This window comes from Cololabis saira, chromosome 12 (assembly GCF_033807715.1).
Source record: "Cololabis saira isolate AMF1-May2022 chromosome 12, fColSai1.1, whole genome shotgun sequence".
Lineage (NCBI taxonomy): Eukaryota > Metazoa > Chordata > Actinopteri > Beloniformes > Belonidae > Cololabis > Cololabis saira.
In genome coordinates this window covers 29,746,900-29,765,435 of record NC_084598.1, presented here as the reverse complement: position 1 = coordinate 29,765,435, position 18,536 = coordinate 29,746,900, and the positions used below count along the sequence as shown (strand labels likewise).

General features: G+C 41.2%; 2 protein-coding genes across 2 annotated transcripts; one reads left to right on the top strand and one right to left on the bottom strand.

The window, feature by feature from the left end:
- Nucleotides 1-11,116: 11,116 nt before the first annotated feature.
- LOC133457324 (chymotrypsin-like elastase family member 2A) lies at nt 11,117-15,126 on the bottom strand. Its single transcript, XM_061736464.1, has 8 exons — nt 15,057-15,126; nt 14,864-14,952; nt 14,669-14,766; nt 13,623-13,742; nt 13,370-13,506; nt 12,239-12,384; nt 11,502-11,654; nt 11,117-11,189 (listed from the first exon to the last, which is right to left on the bottom strand). The coding sequence occupies exons 1-8, from the start codon at nt 15,091-15,093 to the stop codon at nt 11,172-11,174; spliced, it is 798 nt and encodes a 265-aa protein (XP_061592448.1). The 5' UTR covers nt 15,094-15,126; the 3' UTR covers nt 11,117-11,171.
- Nucleotides 15,127-15,987: 861 nt separating this feature from the next.
- LOC133457323 (chymotrypsin-C-like) lies at nt 15,988-18,536 on the top strand. Its single transcript, XM_061736463.1, has 8 exons — nt 15,988-16,064; nt 16,213-16,301; nt 16,694-16,791; nt 16,882-17,004; nt 17,086-17,222; nt 17,916-18,061; nt 18,182-18,334; nt 18,425-18,536. The coding sequence occupies exons 1-8, from the start codon at nt 16,025-16,027 to the stop codon at nt 18,440-18,442; spliced, it is 804 nt and encodes a 267-aa protein (XP_061592447.1). The 5' UTR covers nt 15,988-16,024; the 3' UTR covers nt 18,443-18,536.

The window sequence follows — 18,536 nt, the reverse complement described above, 5'->3', positions numbered from 1 at the left end:
GAAACATTATGGCTGCTGAGGCAAAAAGCTCGGCCTCCCCTCTATAATACCCTTGACATTCAGAGTTATTTAAAGGGACATGCAGGACAGTGAAAACCGATACAGTTTGGTCTACCTCTTCCACGTCCTTCAGTCTTGTGTAGTTGGATAGAACTCCTCTGCACTTTAGTCATTTTTGCTTTATAAAAAAACAGCGTGGGGAAAAAAAAGGAAAGACATGGGAAAAATAGATTGTCTTAACTCCAATAGATTAGGAATATGTTTGTGCAGAGTATGTAGTGCCCTTCTCTGACCGCTAAATCAATTTTGGTAACCAAAAGCCCCTTCATGTGCCCTTGAGCAAGGCACATGAGCGTACGTGGTAGACTCGGTGGACACAGCAGAGGAAACCAGCGGTTGCATTTCTGGAATGAGCATTTGAAAGCAGAGAAGCACTGGGAGAAAAAAAAAAAAACAAAAAAAAAAACAAGCTTAGCAAAGTTTGATGAATGGAAGTGAAAAGAGAAGTCGGAAAAAAAAGTGTTTTTTAAGCAGTGATGCTTTAATCATGTCAGGCCCCTTGTGATATCGATCCTCTGTCCTGCGACGTGACCTGAGCAGTCCAGACTTTGGCACTGACTTAAATGAAGAGGAGGAAGTGGGAAAACAAGCCTGAGAGTTTGTCACCTTTCAAGTCACCTCCCTCACCCAGACGTTTTGGGCCATGCTGGTCTCTTAGCCTCGATGTCTTCCCAGTACCCTTGCTCTGGGCGCATCTAATTGAAAGCAATCTCGAGGCTAAGAGAGTTCCGTTTCTTCTTTAATCCCTCCACTGGGGAGGCTCACATGGTCTCAATTACCCCCACTCCGCATCAGAACACTGGGTCCCCTCTCTCTGCTCTCTCTGGCCTGCTCCTCTGCCAATGCACCGGCCCGGGCCCTTTTTCAGCAGTTTATGTTATTAAGCACACACTGCTGAGTTCCTGTCCTTCACAGAGGCCTGGAGATGTTATCTCCCCTGCTGCCGTATACAGTTACCTCAAAAATATTCCATAAATTAGATTGGGATTGGCAATTCGGAATATAGGGGTTGTGGCTGAGGTGGTCAGGAATTGGCTGGGGGTGAGAGGGTGGAGGTAGGGGCGTCAGCTAAGCACGCTGGAATAGCACAGGAGAATCTCCATGTGTTTACACTGGATGGAGAAGCACTGGGAGGTATGTCACTGGCAAAGTGAAGGTGAACTGAGGAGAAGTGGAGGGTGCTTAAAGGCTTTGGGATAAGCAGGAGACGAGACCTAAATCCAGTTCCTATTTGGATAGAGATTCTTTTCGGGGTGGGGTTGAATATCTATGTCTGAAATTAGTTAGAGTTGGCATTTATCGGGCTTGAGAGATTGTGTGTGATGATATGCATGCGTCCATGTCCTGTAATTAAACAAGGCTGTATTTGGACAACTGATGTTTCAAGTCCTGAATGGCTCTGTCAACCCCAAGAGCATGGAGAAAGGTCCTAAGCCAGGACATGTGTGGCCAATTGGATTAAGGGGAACCTGTGAGGTCTTCAAACAATGGATGCTCAGAGGATCTGCAAAAACACTAACATGGCCCCTGACATACAGCTTCAGAACTTCAAAAGGCTATTATTGGTCTAAACTGAAGGGGTTAAAGACACCATATTAGCAATCACAAATGAATTACACTGGTCTGCTAACTGAGAAAGTTCATGGTCATCATTTGCAGAGATAGTTGTGGGTATAACACAGCAACGTTTTCAGTCTTTCCAGGAGTTGATGCCTCTGAAAGTTCAGCCCAAGGTCAGTGCTCGGAGAAATTATCGATACCCATAAACTGCATCAGCAAGCTGAATATTGAAGTCTGTTAAAGTACAACTAGGAACATACATTCTCTAAAAAGAGCATGGCAGAACAGATTAGGTTTGCAAAATTGCATCTAAATAACCCACAAGATTTTTGGAAAAAGGGCCTTTGGACGGATGAAGCTGGAGTGAAGATGTGTGGGAATAACGTACACTGCCACCCTTGGAGAAAACAAATGACAGCACATCGGCACAATCGCCTCACAACTTACAGGCACTGTGGCAGAGGGGTGTTGTTTTGGGCTTGCTTTGCAACCACAGGCCCTGGCCTCCGTGCAGACGTTGAGATGACCATGAACTCCTCTGTACTCTAAGGTATAAACGTTAAACGTGACGCTGTCTCTCTTATGGCGTATACTTGGGTCAAAATCCGGTCAAGCAACAAGGCAATGATCCCAAACACATCAACAAATCTACAATGGAACGCCTGAAAAATGAAAAAATCATGGCCGAGTTGGAGGCCAGACCTCAACTTTATTGAAACGTTGTGGCGGGACCTTAATAGAGCGGTTCATAAACAAATACTTGCAAACAACAAGGAACTAATGCAATGTAGGAAGAAAGAACAGGCCAAAAATCCTCCAAAATGATGTGAGATACTGTTAACATCACACAAAATACAATTACTTGTGCTAAGAACACTTTTCCAAACAACTGAATCACCGAACCACGGAGAGTACAATCTATAAAAACATATGTTGTGAACAATTGCAATGACATGTTGCTGACAGTGTCCATGTCAGCAACATGTCATACGCCGGAATACTTTTACTGCATTTTGGCCTTTATTTATTAAAGGAGCTTGAGGCTCCTTTTAAGAAATGAGACTCTCTAGCGCCACCCTTCACCACGACGGCCGTCGGGGGTACTGCAGCCAACAGTGAAGCCGGCACGGGGAGAATGTGCATGCAGCGTCATGTGACGTCACATCCGCAGGACACCACGGGAAATTCGGGACCGAATTGCAGCACATTTTGCAGCACACAGCCTGTTCAAGGCAAAGGAGAGATACACTAGAGGGCTCATTCGTTTGGGTTTGGAACGCTTCATCTGACATTATTACTAGAAAACTTAAAATTTATACGGATTTTTTTCATAAATCTTGCCACAATCCGGCCTCAAGCTCCTTTAAATAATATCAAAGTGTAAAATGTCAGCTGTTGTTGTTCATCTGAGGCTGTATTTACCAAACTCTAAAGCCTGATGTGTACTAATGTTAGTCCATGATGAATCTAAGAAGCAAAAGAGGTGTACTATCTTTCTCATGACTTCATTATCATCTCATCAAGTGAAAGTTGCATTCACAGCTGTATCTGAAATCTATTTCTTTCAGTTACCTCCCGCACGACCCGCAAAAACCATCACAACAACGTGGTCATTTCGGCCAATACTAAAAAACCAACACACACACACAACAATTATGGGTCAACCTCTTTAATTAGAGTCAAGTAGTTTCCTGGGCTAAGTTGAGAAGTAGATGAAGGACGTTACTTTCTCTTTGTCCAGGTAAAAGAGAGGAAGACATTCAGTTAAGCTAAGGAAAGTCTGTGTAAGCGTGGAAAGAAACAGGGAAATAGGGCACTGGGTCTGGGTCAAGGGTTCAGTCTTAACCTTGGGGGCTGACGGATCTCAATATTCTACCAGCCTGACTCTGCGCATGGCTAATGCAGGGCGCACTGTCCCTTTAATTAGAAGTGACTTCCTTGGCCAGGCTGCAGTGGTTTACAGCATTGCAAGCCAGAGCAGCCTCATGATCTCAGAAGGCTGGGCACCCAGCGAAAACTCCAACCAGCTCACTAATTACAACAGTGTAGTTTCAGTAAGAGATCTGTGAAAAAAAAACAAAAAAACAACTTCAAACTTTCTCGTGCTGCCAGAAGAATTGAAACATAATACTGAGCAACAGAAAACAACAAGAACAGCCTGCAATTTCATGAAGGAAAACTCAGCAAATGACAAGTTTTCCATAATTCAGAGAGCCACCGTTAAATAAACACAGTAGCTCTGGAAGCAGCCACCAGGGTTGAGACAGAGAGAGAGAAGAATAGAAGCTTAAACATGCAAAAAGAGTAATAACCCCCTCTTTTTGTCATTACTATGAAATTAAAACAAAATTAGCTGAGGCAGAGTGTACAGTGCTGTCTAAGTGCACCTATTCACTTGATCTTGTTCTGGATATCATCAGGTGTTTTGTTTACCAGAAATAAATTCCCACAATCAACATTTCTGTTTGGATGAGCTTTTAATTCCATTAACGATTGTCGTAAACAGAAAACATTACAGTTAATTTAAGCCCACTGTGTGCTACCGATACATTGCCAATATAATAACTTAATCATGCAATCATAATCTCACATGAGAAACTAACTTTCAAATCTTAATGTTTGAACATGTAGTTTCAATTCTGGCATCATTGTTTACTTCTAAAAAGTAAAAGGTATATGGAATGAGAAATCAGTATATTGATTTATATGATATAATTACAGTTTATATAGAAATAAATGTCTCTTCTTAACCATCTCAATCATTTGCGTTGTTGCTGCCAAATGAAGTGAAGTGCACACCTCCCTAAACATCTGCTGAGTAGAAGAAAACATCCTTAATATTAAAAAAGAAAAAAAACAAGTCAGATGCAAATGCATCTGTTTCTCTGAAACTGTCTCAAATCAAATCCATTTCTTTGTTCTTTTCCATCATCTGCCCATCTGTTGCAGCATTGTTGTCGGCGGCAGTCTGCTTTTGATTCGGGTTTCCAGATCCCTATAAAATGCACGATGCTGAACGCGTGTCGCATAGGAGTCAAAATGGAACCCTTGATGATAGGGCACCGACTCCTGATGTGGAGCTCCGGAGGCGGCCTGTGTTTGTCTGTCGTACACTCTGGAACATGTGGTTTTAGTTACAGAATGTTTTACTGCTCAACAATGTTTCTGCCTTGGAGCTCGGCACGCTGCATAAAGACTACTTTGTCCCCTGATGCCCACACGGGGAGAGGCTGCCTCATTGCACACGCACACGCTGGCGATGATGACGACATCCGCCGGCCCACTGAGCCAATTTCGATAAAGGTGCCATTTTCCCCTCAGACCTCTGCACGTTACACATGTAACAGCGTATTGTATGACTTCTTAACCAAAAGGTGAAGATTAATATTTTCACTACGGTCCGTTCGCACCAAACTGTGATTTAAGTTGGAGTGTCTGTCGGCTGCAGCAGTTCAGCGAAAGCACGTGGTGCCGACAAAATCTCAGGGCTTAGATGGATCACTGCATAAATGCAAAAGCAGACATGCCACCAGCCCATGTGCACGGCACTGAAACCAATAAAGCTCAGACATATTGAGCGGGACATTTAATAAAAATAACAATGAAATGAGTAGAATTACACATGTGGATGGATGCTAGTAAAAGTTCAATGCTCAACTGTAAATTAGTGAATTGCAACAAAGCTCTCATAAGCCTATAATCTTTGTAAAAGTGTGCAAAAGTGATGGAGGTGACAAGTGAACACATGTCACTAACACAGCATCAGGCCTGCTGCTGTTTTCGCTTCTTTCACAGCGGCCTTTTACAACAAGAAAATGTGAGCGTGATCTCACGGCCCCCGCTCGAGGGAGGCGACCGGCACAGCCGGGAGTGCAAAGTGAAAGGCGACGCGAGACTTGGAGGATGTCTGGCATGAAGTCACTGCGGTTGTCACTTGGCGGACTAGGCCACGGTCTACAGCAGAACTGGCGCTAATCGCTGATCACGTGTAATATCAACGCTATTCAGCGCGCTGAAAAGCCATTTAATAGTTTCAGCATTGTGTCATGTTCAAACTCTGTTTCCCCGCAGAAAACCTGCCACAGCCACCAAGCCCTGGGTAATACGCCGGTGGGATACGGCAACTTATATTTCGAGCTTTCTGCATATCACTCTGTCTGCAATACTCAAGTGTCAGCTGTCACTTTATGTAAAAAAAAAAATGTTAATACCTCAGGGCATGACAGATTCATGCAGCCTTTGGAGAGGAAACGTGCCACTTGGCTCAACCGGCTCCTGCATATTACGTCTAATGTTCCACAGTCCATCACAGGATCCGAAGGTTTCCCCACAGCTTGGGCCCAAAGTGTTTAGCAGCCTTCGGTCTCCATCTAACGCCAGAGAGGAAAGCAGGGTCGAGAATTAAACCTGAGTGCCTAAAAACATCTCATTACAGCACAAAGAAGCTAAAAGATTACGTGTGTTAAACACGTTCCTCTTTATTAGTGCATGGACTGAAGATCTCAACCCTGCAGATTAGTGATGATCAGACACAGGCGTCCTGGTGAACACGAGCTGTTCAGCACATTGTGGTTCTTCTCAAACCAACCAGTGTGCACACACAGACAGAGCAAAGAAAAAAACACCAGTTCGGTTTAGTGAAGCTGCCATACAAAAACTAATACATACAAATATATAAATATCTTCCTAAAAGGGGGGGGGGTCAGTTTAGCTCCTGGAAACAGCTGGGTAATAGCTAAAAAGAAGCAGCTTTATGTTGACATCAGTCAGGTACCTCTTATTCTGAAGGTTCTGGTCGCTGGGCGAGTGGTTATGACAAGGTACTCTGTTGCCACCTTGTGGTAAATAACACGACATTACCGCAACTACTATTGACAACAAGTGTCCTTTTTTATTATTTATTTCTGATGAACATCCTGTGTGAACTTTCATCATTTTGTCAACAACACCTGTCAAGTACAACGTGACCTCTCAATTCAAGAAATCCCACCTGCTGTCAAATGTAAAGACACAAACTTTATCCATGCAACAGCTTTATCCTTCTATCCTTCCATCATTTTTATTATTCCATATCTCATTTGTTAAATCTTTTTCTCCACGTTTTCCCTTTCAAATCATTTGTTACAATATTTCATCCTGTGTTTATAGTAAATGTTTATATGTACTGAATGGAAAAGGCTGCTTGTAATTTGCTGATACATACTTGCATTAGGTTTTACATTTTATTTTACAGTTTACCTTGTGTATACCTGAATATGACATGTGAACAGATCCGTCTCTGTTCTTGGGTCATATATTGTATTTGGGTATCTGAATTGAGTACACATTGAAAAACGCAGCTTTGGGACTTTGCCTGGGGCCTTCCACGTCTCATTAAGACGTCTCATTCAGTAAGCTATTTAGCTTTGCACAATATTGTTATGTCACAAAATCAATTCAGCAGAATTATTATCCTCCTCATCTTTATCTCCATCTGAGTCAAGCGGGGCAGTCCACCATGAAAACTGGCAGCTATGAAACGAGATGCAAGACCTGGCTCAGAGGGCGCAGTGATACTGTAAGCTTGTGGTATTTTCATTGAAAGCATATCAAAAAGACCTCGGGAAATTGTCACCTTCTGAAAAATATCTACCTCATGAAGCTAAATCTCTTCACAACCACCTGAAGTCAAACTTGAAATGCTGATACAAAAATCCTACAGCAGCAGTAACGCAGTTAAGAGCATTTTAGGATCAATGTGCAAGGGGAGATGCTGCTCCAGCTGAAATTAGAGCAGAGACTTTAAACTGCCATTTAAAGTTTAGCAACTAAATACTTGTAACCATTATAATTTTTTTTTAAATGCATGTTAAATGTAATTTCTTTTTTATGCTGTCAAGAAATGAATAAAGATTGGAAAAAATGCACCTTGTCATCAATCGTTAGTGAAAGGACTCCATCATGTCAGCAGGAGTGGTTACAGCAATACATAACTCAAAAATAGCAATATGAAAAAAATTAAAATCAAATTGACTTGGCATATCCTTAGAAGTACATGAATATATATGAAAGAAGAAAAGAAAATTGCTTGATGCTGAGGGTGACCCTTCAACTGCCCTTTATGTGTATGTGTGTGTGAGGTGGATGGGCAGGTATCCAGCGGGGGTCATTTAAATGAGCACACAACAACTCCAACAAGTGGAGCTGAAAGAAGACCAGAAGACACCACAAGCTGGGTTTGAAATGCCGACTCACTATGGCAACCTCACGGGAGACGGAATATTTCCAGTCCAATGTAAGCAAACTTGTGTGCAAAGCCACGATTACACAGCTGAAAGAATAAGAACCAGAACTTGTTTTAGAGATATGCAGATATGCTTGGAAGAAAGCAGCAGCGGGTTGAGATGTATACACCCTCTAAAAAGAAAAAAACAAACAAACAAATAACTTAGAGGATGTCCCCACCCAAACAGGCACGAGTACACTCGCAGGAAAGAAAGAACACATGTTTCCAGTCAGCAAACCCTTGTGTTTAAACGTCTTAGTTTTCCACAGACTCAGAAAAGTCAACAACACTTATATGAAACAAATTAAAAACAGTCTGATACCTCTGGCCTCAATCACTAGTGTGAATTTAAATGTCAATCAACCGTCAGTCTTATTGGGTTTTTAATGTAAAATAGATTTGGGCTACACTGTGTTTTTATGCCTGTGATTGTTGCTGAACACTTTGCCAGAATGACAGATTTTACCTCCAAGTTGATGCTCAAAGGCCTCTCATCATCAGTTTCCACATGAAAGTGACGTGACAATAGAGGAAAGAGCTGATGTTTGTGAGTAATGTGGGCAGTTGACTTAAACAATTGTTCTGAGGTTGTGGGACGTTTGTATTATTTTGCATCCGATCTTAACATACTTTACGGTTTTGTTGCTTGTTTGCAGCCTACATGGCGACCTCTCCAGGGTGGAGGTTTACTCCTGTATTCCTCCAGAAGACATCTGGGATATGTTCCAGCTAGGGTTGCCACCCGTCCCGTAAAATACGGAATTGTCCTTTATTTGAGAAAAAAATGTTGCGTCCCGTATTGAACTAATACGGGACACGATTTGTACTTTTACACCATATTCTAGTTGAATTATTGAAATAAATTAACTTTTACACCATATTCTAGTTGAATTATTGAAATAAATTAACTTTTACACCATATTCTAGTTGAATTATTGAAATAAATTAACTTTTACACCATATTCTAGTTGAATTATTGAAATAAATTAACCTTTACACCATATTCTAGTTGAATTATTGAAATAAATTAACTTTTACACCATATTCTAGTTGAATTATTGAAATAAATTAACTTTTACACCATATTCTAGTTGAATTATTGAAATAAATTAACTTTTACACCATATTCTAGTTGAACTATTGAAATAAATTAACTTTTACACCATATTCTTCACCTGTAGGCTATATTACATCTGGGCTGATGTGGACATACGTAGCATAGGAGGATATTTCAGTTGCTAGTATGGTTGGCTGTCTGTACAGTCATGCAAGTTCAATGCTATTAAAGCACTTTAAATTTTAAATCAAAGCATTTTGTTTTTTCATATAAAATAAACACATTTTTATTCAGTTTAGAAGTTTTGGGGCTTTTTTTTGGCTCCTGCGCTGCTGAAATCGGGGCGTCCCTTATTTCTATTTCTGAAAGGTGGCAACCCTAGTTCCAGCAGACCCCTGTGAGCCTGCGTTGGAATTAAAGGGTAAACATAAAGTATTGATAGATGGGTGGTTTTAATATGTAACACATCATTAATCAATTTATAAACAGGCAGAAGACGTAACAGCCTGAACAAGACGATGTCCGATAACTTGATGCTGTATATAATTTGGCGGCCGCTAGAGGGCAGTGTTGCTTTGTTAACGATACCCTGCACGTCCATAAAAGATACACATCTATTAAAAAAAAAAATCTGTCAATAAATACATGTAGCTGCGGTTTACTTGGATCATCATGACTTTTGATTACATCACGCTTATAGAGGGTTTTAACTGTTATTTCCGTCCAAAGTTGTTTTAACTTTTAAACAAGATCTTAAATACAAGAGGTGACTGCATAAAGTTTAACCAACATGTCCCAAAGAGTCTGTGTGTGCATGTTTTTTTTTTGTTTGTTATATATATTTAAATATTGGTACACCACTTGATCCTCATGAATAGTATTCTTACATTGGAACATGCCTATTCCGTCAGGGAAGAAACACCTGTACATTCATTCTAGTCGTCATTTGACCCCACTTTTGGGTGCATAATGCTGAACGTGTAACTGGCCACGTACAGCAATCTCAGATCATGACACTCACCCTACAGGTTTGTACTGCAGGCACTCGGCATGATGGCTGGGTTTTTGTTTGGTTTGTCTTGTTTGTTTTTTGTCTTATAGGCGCGCTGATAAGTGGTTTTCATAAAGGTGTGGAACTGCTAGGGCAGGATGTCAAACCCCAAATCTCCCTCATTGCCTTAGCCATTAAGGGGTTACACAGCTGTGTTTTTACAGTGTCGGCCCCGAGCCTGGATAAATGTAGAGGGTTGTGTTTGGAGCGGCATATGACGTAAAACCCTGTGCCAAATCAATATGTAGAACACCGGTGTCTGATGTGATGACCTCAAAAATTGGGAAAGACATCAAATTGTAATTCAAGAAGTACTGCTTTGCTTGGAAAAAAGTGTCCCAGTAATAATTTTGTTATGATAAACAGTGCTGTAATATTCGGACAAATCCTGCATCATCATGTTCTAAGATTATATTCTTTAGTGTGGGTTGTTTCTGATCTTTTTCATTGCTTTCTGGCCTGCACGCAACTGTTCTCAAACGTGTCAGACGAGCCGCCAATTGACGGTGACAGCCCACACTTTATTTGAATCAAAACATTCACACGACCACCCAGGGACCCATGAGACCGGCGCTCCATCAGTTTGCATTTAATCAAATCTTTTCCCGTGTTTGTTTGTTAGATTCTATTGTGATACTGCATACCAATGCGAGTCGACTGCGCACAACTTTATCTCCCAGGAAAGTGAAGCTGGATAGAGGCAGGAAGAGGAAAGGCTCTGCAGACACCTGCAGCCATTCAGAAAACTCCCCCTGAGTTTTTATCAGGTTTTTACAGTACCAAGTTGCAAAAGATACATAAGTCATCCGTATAAAGATGCTGTGGCAGTTTTCACCGTGAGAAAACGTAAAGCCTATTTTATCAGGTGCTACAAATTCAGAAGGGCGTGTTGTTCCTGCGGTGCAACCAGCAGGCTGACAAATACACACCCCTAAAACGGGAAAACAGAAGAACTGCACATTGAAATCATTTCAATCCAAGTACATGGATAAATTGTCAGTTTATCTTTGACTGTACAAAAATGTAGGTAGAGGAAGCTTAAAACACAACAGCATTAACTAAAATGTGGTCACATCACAACTCTTTCTGAAATAACTAACATAAAGAGTAATTCTACAAGACATTGGGTTAATGCATTCTTTATTTATTGATCAAGAGCAAAAATCAGCCAATCCATTTTAGTTTTTGGTCATGACCTGGAATAAAAAAAAAGGCAAGCATTAAAAGAATATTTAAAATGATTAACTACAGAAATAAAAACTGCACTTATTCCCCTTTGACTGAAATGCTTAGTTTAGTAGTAAAACACAAAAGAAACAAACGGGACTGAATATGTAGTCAATAGGCCTTTGAGAGAACGAACAACAGACAGAACAAGAGACAGAAATAGCTTAACGTTTGATTTCTGGGACCAGTAATATAATGATAATGCATTTAAGCAAAATAACTCTATTATGCAATCAGTTTCATGCACAAATATTTTTAGTAACAAGAGCTTTTCTACTCACCTCGTTGATCCAGCTCATGTAGGCGCTGACTCTGGTGAAGACAGAGGGCTTCTTGGGGTAGTTGCAACCCATGCTTGAGCCAAAGCTCACCACTCCATGGACGTCCCAAGAACCATCGGGGTTCTGACAGTTCAGAGGACCGCCAGAGTCTCCCTGCAGGTAAACAGACACGAAAGTGACAGAGGTCATGGATGTAATGCTGAGGTATAGTTACAGTTTAAACATTTCACTGTACGGCTTTGAGTTTTTGAAGGGGACGTATTGTGAAAAAAGGGATTTTCCTGTGGTTGAAAGCATATTTGGCTGTCTGAAGCGACCACCACATCAAAATCTCTGCCATAACACAACCCTGACACTTTGTTGGGCAGCCTTAGAGTGTAAATATGTTACTCTGTCAGCTGTTCATATTTGGAACTTCTTCTGAAAGTCCCAGTCCTGAAAAGAAATACCCAGCCTCCCCGTATTTACATCATGCATCCTCTGAAATCAGTAACTCAAAGTTATGAGGTTAAAAAACATTCAAAAGATGCACATCCTGCACATAGGAGAGGTGGAATCAGTTTGAATGGTAGACTCCACCCCCCTAAAAACTGCCTGCTGTAAAAACATGCTGAAAACGAAGCTGTTTTATTCTTTTTGGTTATATATTTGCTATTTTATCCCTTAGACAAGGGTAAAATCCACTTCCTATAAAAACTGAGTTGAAACATGTCATAGATCAAAATCAGGGAACTCACGTTGCAGCTGGCCAGGTCTCCGTCTCCTCCGGCACAGATCATTTTGGTGGTGACCAGGCTGCCCCACCAGTCGTACCTGCTGCAGTTGGTGTGGTCAACCACAGGGAGGAGGGCCTGCTGCAGGATGTCAGCGATGGGACCTCCAGCTGGAGAAAAGAACACATTTATTAGATCATCAAGGCCACCGTATGTCTGTTCTCAGTCTCGGTCCTAAAGACTTCCCATCCATTCAAATGCAAAGAACATTAAATGATATAGTCCATATTTTTTAAGCAGCGATCTTAAAAACTATGTTAAAATTTACATCTGTTAGAAGCAGAGGTGGGTAGAGTAGCCAAAAATTGTACTCAATGGAAAGTACTGTTACTTCAGAATAATATGACTCAAGTAGAAGTAAAAAGTAGTCATCCAAATAATTACTTGAGTAAAAGTAAAAAAGTACTTGGTGAAAAAACTACTCAAGTACTGAGTAACTGTTGAGTAACGTCTGATTTATTTTTTTAACTCAGTGTGTGTGTGTGTGTGTGTGTGTGTGTGTGTGTGTGTGTGTGTGTGTGTGTGTGTGTGTGTGTGTGTGTGTGTGTGTGTGTGCGCGCGTGTGTGTGTGTGTGTGTGTTTGAGTCTGTGTAAATGTGACAAAACATGCAAAAACAAACATTTTTCCCAAAGAATCACCCAGTGATGTCATGAGCTTGACACGTACGCGGAGGGGATAAAAAAAAGAAACGTAATGAGCTCAACGTAGCCTAATGTAGCGGAGTAAGATTAACAGTTTCTTCTTCACAAATCTACTCAAGTAAAAGTAAAAAGTATAGCGATTCAAAACTACTCCTAAAAGTAAAACATTTCCCAAAACTTACTCAAGTAAATGTAACCTTTGGTTAAAAGTAATCTTCAAACCTGATTCAGTCCCTTCAGCCCTGTCAAAATGATTGACAAGTAGGGTTTCAGGTGTTGATTTAACCTTTGACTAACTCTTGTTATCTTGTATCTGAAACTCTAATGAGAAGGGAGGTCAAAGCGCTGAGAAAAACTCCACCTGGGCTGCCAAGTTAACACCAACCACACGGGGAGATGGATTACATGGGTTACACGGGGCTGGCAGGCGTTCAGAACAGCGGTGGAACTTACTCCAGAGACGACCCCAGCCGGTGACGTAGCAGGGAGCTCCGTGAGACAGGATTTCGTCGGAGTTGGGCAGACAGGCAGCCATGATGCTGTTTGAAAGCTTGACTGGAGTTTCCAGCTTGATCAGGGCAATGTCATTACTGGGAGCCGGATACAGATGGAGCAGTTGGAAACATGACAATAATGAGTATCAATATCACAAATGAGAGCCTCAGCAACATAATATCTAGTCCAGTGTATATCGTGAGGTACAAACCGGATCCTGTAGGAGTCCCAGGCCTCGTGGACAATGATCTTGCCGGGGGTCATGGCGATGGCACCATCCTCACTCTGCTTCAGGTTGTGTTTTCCCAGTAAGACTCTGTAAGTGCGACTTCTACAATGCAAGATCAGGAAAAAAAATAAAAAGCAGAATTTGAGTTTTCCAGATCTGATAAAGGGTTATAATACTTTTGCATTATTAAGACTGTAGGCCAGGGGTATTCAACTAGATTCGGCCGGGGGCCACATCTGCAAAAGGACTGTATGGAGAGAGCCGCACAATTTGAAAATGTGGGGGTTTTCAAAATGTATTTCGCACTCAAAGACGATGACTTATGTAAATATAATACATTTGTATTATACATTTGAATATATCTAGTTTACATATGAATTATGTATTAATTGTCTCCAGATTTAGTAATTGTGAATGTTAAATATAATATTCAGATAAAGAAATATTATTTTGAATGCAAGTTCATTTTGAAACCATGCATTGTGCAAACTTAATGAAATTGATATTGACCTACTTTTAATAAAACATGCCATAATGACAAAGCACCACTTTCCACCAAGATTTCCTTATTTGAATATTATATTAAGCATTGAGCACAACCATTTTAGTCCATAGTAGCCAGTTATAAAAATATTATTAAAAAAAAAAAAAATAATAATTTTTTTTTTTTCAACAAACACCCCCTTTTTTGAAATATGACCGGGGGCCACATAAAAGCTCCTGGCAGGCCGCATGTGGCCCGCGGGCCGCCAATTGAATAGCCCTGCTGTAGGCCAACTAATGCATTATATTTCAATCTGCATTAATCGAACTTGAGTTTAAGTATACTTTCCACTGGTGTGTGTTTTAAGCACATATTTTAACTGCTTAAATTCTACTTCGTATTTTATTGTTGATGAGACTATCCATCTATCTATCTTTGAACAAATTCCTTACAAGTATTTTGCCTTTACGCAGCTGTGCTTAGCTTTTAGTTAAGATGTTTTCTAAAGCCTGATGGGGGATTTAGAAGTCTTTCAGTTCTTTACCCGATGCAGTGAGCAGCGGTGAGCACCCACTGGTTGGAGATCAGAGTGGCACCACAAGTGTGATAGAAGTTGTTCCCACTCTTGTACTGCAGAGATGCCTGTGGACAACATGCAACAATAGCAGACAAATATCACAAAAATTCATGATTTCAGGAAGAAATTGAAAGTTAAAAAAGAGTTTTTAAGTGCGTGTACCTGCCAGGGCCAGCTGTGAGGCCTGACATCTTCTCCACCCACCACTCTGGTGACGGTGGGGGGGAAGGTGGGAAGACCGCACCCGTAGGCTGAGAGACAAAAGAGAACATTGCAACATATGATAGTGTCCTAAGACAGTCAATATTTCTGAGGTTATACCATTTAAATGCAGTCTTAAGTGTGATGAGCTTACCGCCAGCAACAAACAAAGCCAAGATCACAAACTTCATAGTGACTGTCTGTGACTGTCGGGGGGAGATTACCTCTTATATACAGCACACACCTTCATGGACGTGTTTGTTTAGTCATCACTCAAGTACAGCCAGGAAAAGTTGCTTAAAAAATAAATACAATTCAGCCTTGGAGATAAGAAACAACAGATTTCCCTGGATACAACATATCCCAGCCTGTGTGTGAACAACACAGATGCTGCCTGAGATGGGAGCAGTTGAAGTTATTTTTAAGATCATGCGTTCATTTTTTTTAAATGGATGGTCTATTTGTATAAAAAAAAAACTTTTTTAATTGTACAACAAAGACCCTGCTCTGTTTATACCTTTTACTCATCAGTCTTAGTTGATGTGTAAGATTCATCAACGGTTAACGAAAGGAAACACTTCATTTAAAATATTGTTCATCTGGTGAAAGAAAAACAAAAAATGAGTGGATCAGAGGATGGAAAATAAATGTCTTCATCCGTAAAGTACATCCAGCAACATATTGCCATTAATCATTTGAAAAGAAGGGTTTAAAGTCACTTTATAAGGGATGCCATCATTCTAGTTAACACCACACAGTTATCTGCATTATTCAGTGCTTACAAGCAAAAGAGGTTTCAGCTGTCAGAAGAGGGAGGGTTTCTGTAAAAGCGTAAGTAGATCAATGGTCAGCCGTGTAAGAATAGGACTCGTTGCATGACTTAAAGGTGCTGATGGAGCCCCTAATTCCACAGGCATGTTCAACAAACAAGTTAAGTTTCCAAAAAACAACACTTTGACCTTGACGCCTCACGCCTGTTCATGAGATTAAGAGTCCACTAAGGTCCACCCCGGAAAATGTGCAAAAATTTCCAGGAATTAGATAGAGGCGTTGCAGGTTATATAACTTTGTGACAGGTATAAATATGTCCCATGTTTAACAGCAGACGGTGGAGACGCAGAAATGATGAAGTTTGTGGTGCTCGCTCTGTTTGTTGCTGGGGGTAAGGACGTTTCTGTCACGAAAAACATTGCACAAAACTATTTCTCTCTTTTTGCTTCTTGGTTGTCTGAGAAATGTTTGAAAAACGGATTGCACAACTGTTGAGTTGCATGCATTTTTTAAAGCGTGTGTTTGGTGTGTCCTCTCAGCCTACGGCTGCGGCCAGCCCGCCTTCTCACCCGTGGTGAACCGAGTGGTCGGAGGCGAGGATGTCAGGGCTCACAGCTGGCCCTGGCAGGTAAATAAGACATTTAAAAAACCACTTGCCAAGTGTAGGACTCTGTTCAGGGAATAGGATGTATGATAAAGTATTTCTGAAAATGTAGCTTATAAAATGAAAAAAAACTTCATTTGAGTGTGCGGCATTGCACTTTTGTCTGGAAGAGTCAGAATAAAGGGACAAAAATGTAAGAATCGGGAGAGAAAACAATAATTAAAAGGTAATGGACAACATAGGATTTATTTATATGAAAATCTAGCTGTTGCTTGAATGGATGTGGTTTATTATGACGAATTGACTAAAGCAGGAACCTTGAACACATCAGGACATGCAGCTTTTTATGCAACACAAAACGTAACACCATCCAACAAACGCTGAGATTATTTATCGTATTTCTGTGCACTTTCCAGATTTCTCTGCAGTACAACAGGGAGGGAGAGTGGAGACACACATGTGGAGGTACTTTGGTCGCCCAGCAGTGGGTGCTCACTGCTGCTCACTGTATCAGGTAATTTAAAAAGTAAAAGTGAGACTTTATCACACTTCCAAACTTCATGCACTCAATCGAAATACTTGATTCTGTTTCATCAACTTGCAGCAAAGGCAGGCAGTACCGCGTGGCCCTGGGGAAGCACAACCTGGTAGATACGGACGCGGGCCAAGTGTTCATGGGCACCTCCAACATCATTGTTCACGAGAAGTGGAGCCCTGTGTTTATTCGGTAATGAAAGCTGAGTTTGGAAACACAGTAGGAAATGTGTCATGGTCACATCTGATGGAGTCTGATGTTCATGTTATCCAGTAATGACATTGCTCTGATGAAACTGGAGTCCCCTGTGGAGTTCTCTAACACCATCATGGCTGCTTGTCTTCCCACCGCCGGCTTCCTCCTCCCCCATAATAACCCCTGCTATATCACCGGGTGGGGTCGCCTGTCCAGTGAGTGAACAGCCGTCTTCCTCTCTTTGAGAAAAAAAGAAAAATCTGTGTGAAACGATAAATCTTTTTTATTTACCGTATTTTCTGGACTATAAGCCGCACCCGCTCTATTTTTTTTTTAAATAATAAAAAAAAAGATATACAAGCCGCACCTGTATATAAGCCGCATCCGCTCTATTTAAAAAAAAAGATATGCAAGCCGCAGATATTTATGTTACATTAGATATTTACTACATGTACAGAAGGATTTTGAACTGTAAATGATGTACATGTTCGTACCTAAATAGATCCTTTCCTAACAGTGTCTTTTAACACGGCAGAAACTTTGCTGATTAAAACGGGACAGAACCAAGAGAAAATAACCAGTATTTATTTATCTATTTATCTGTTTGAAATCTGCTTCTACCTACTTCTATCTGCTAAAGAAGAAGTAGCGTATTCTTCTTTGCATTTATTTTGTCTTAGTTTTGATTGTAATACCGGTTAGAGCGCCCCGAGCGGTGGAAGAAAAATCCACAGAATAGCCGCACCTTTGTATAAGCCGCATGTTTCAAAACCTATGAAAAAAGTAGCGGCTTATAGTCCAGAAAATACGAATGCCGATTGGTCTCTTATGTAACAGTAGCAGGATAGTTAGACGATGGTTTATCACCAGTTTGTGCCTGAGCTTGTAGGGATCTCTTTTATACGCAGCTGGTGGGCCCATCGCTGACAACCTGCAGCAGGCTCTGCTGCCTGTGGTGGACCACGCCAACTGCACCAAACCTGACTGGTGGGGCTTCATGGTGTCGGACAAAATGCTCTGCGCAGGCGGAGATGGAGTTATGTCCGGTTGCCAGGTGAGTCTAAAACAGTGAATGACATAATTGTGCTGCTTTCATGAAGATGGCACAACACACCGTAGTGCAGTTAGTTGTTCTGCTTATGAAACATATGTTTTCTTCCACTTTACTATACAGGGAGACTCCGGCGGTCCTCTGAACTGTCAGAACGCTGATGGAGCGTGGGAGGTTCATGGAGTCGTCAGCTGGGGTCTTGGATTCAGCTGCAACTACCCCAAGAAGCCCACCGTCTTCACCCAAGTCAGCACCTACGCAGACTGGATCAGCGCCGTAAGCCCTCAAATCACTGGATCAGTTGGAAATAAACCATACGATCATTCTTCAAACGTTCTAACACATCTGTGTGATTTCCCTTCGCAGACAATGGCAGCCAACTAAGAGAACTGCCTCTTGGAATCAAAGCCACTGTGTGCCCACCAATGAAGAATTAGGAATAATAAATCAAATAAAATATTTTTTTCTAACTTTATAA

Bases quoted from the DNA above. Each gene is read 5' to 3' on its own strand.
- LOC133457324 (XM_061736464.1), bottom strand. From the start codon at position 15,093: ATGAAGTTTGTGATCTTGGCTTTGTTTGTTGCTGGCG. The intron at 14,953-15,056 runs GTAAGCTCATCA...TTTGTCTCTCAG, and splicing joins GGCTTTGTTTGTTGCTGGCG to CCTACGGGTGCGGTCTTCCC. The intron at 11,655-12,238 runs GTGAGTTCCCTG...GTTTACCTGCAG, and splicing joins GAGACCTGGCCAGCTGCAAC to GGAGACTCTGGCGGTCCTCT.
- LOC133457323 (XM_061736463.1), top strand. From the start codon at position 16,025: ATGATGAAGTTTGTGGTGCTCGCTCTGTTTGTTGCTGGGG. The intron at 16,302-16,693 runs GTAAATAAGACA...TGCACTTTCCAG, and splicing joins CTCACAGCTGGCCCTGGCAG to ATTTCTCTGCAGTACAACAG. The intron at 16,792-16,881 runs GTAATTTAAAAA...ATCAACTTGCAG, and splicing joins ACTGCTGCTCACTGTATCAG to CAAAGGCAGGCAGTACCGCG.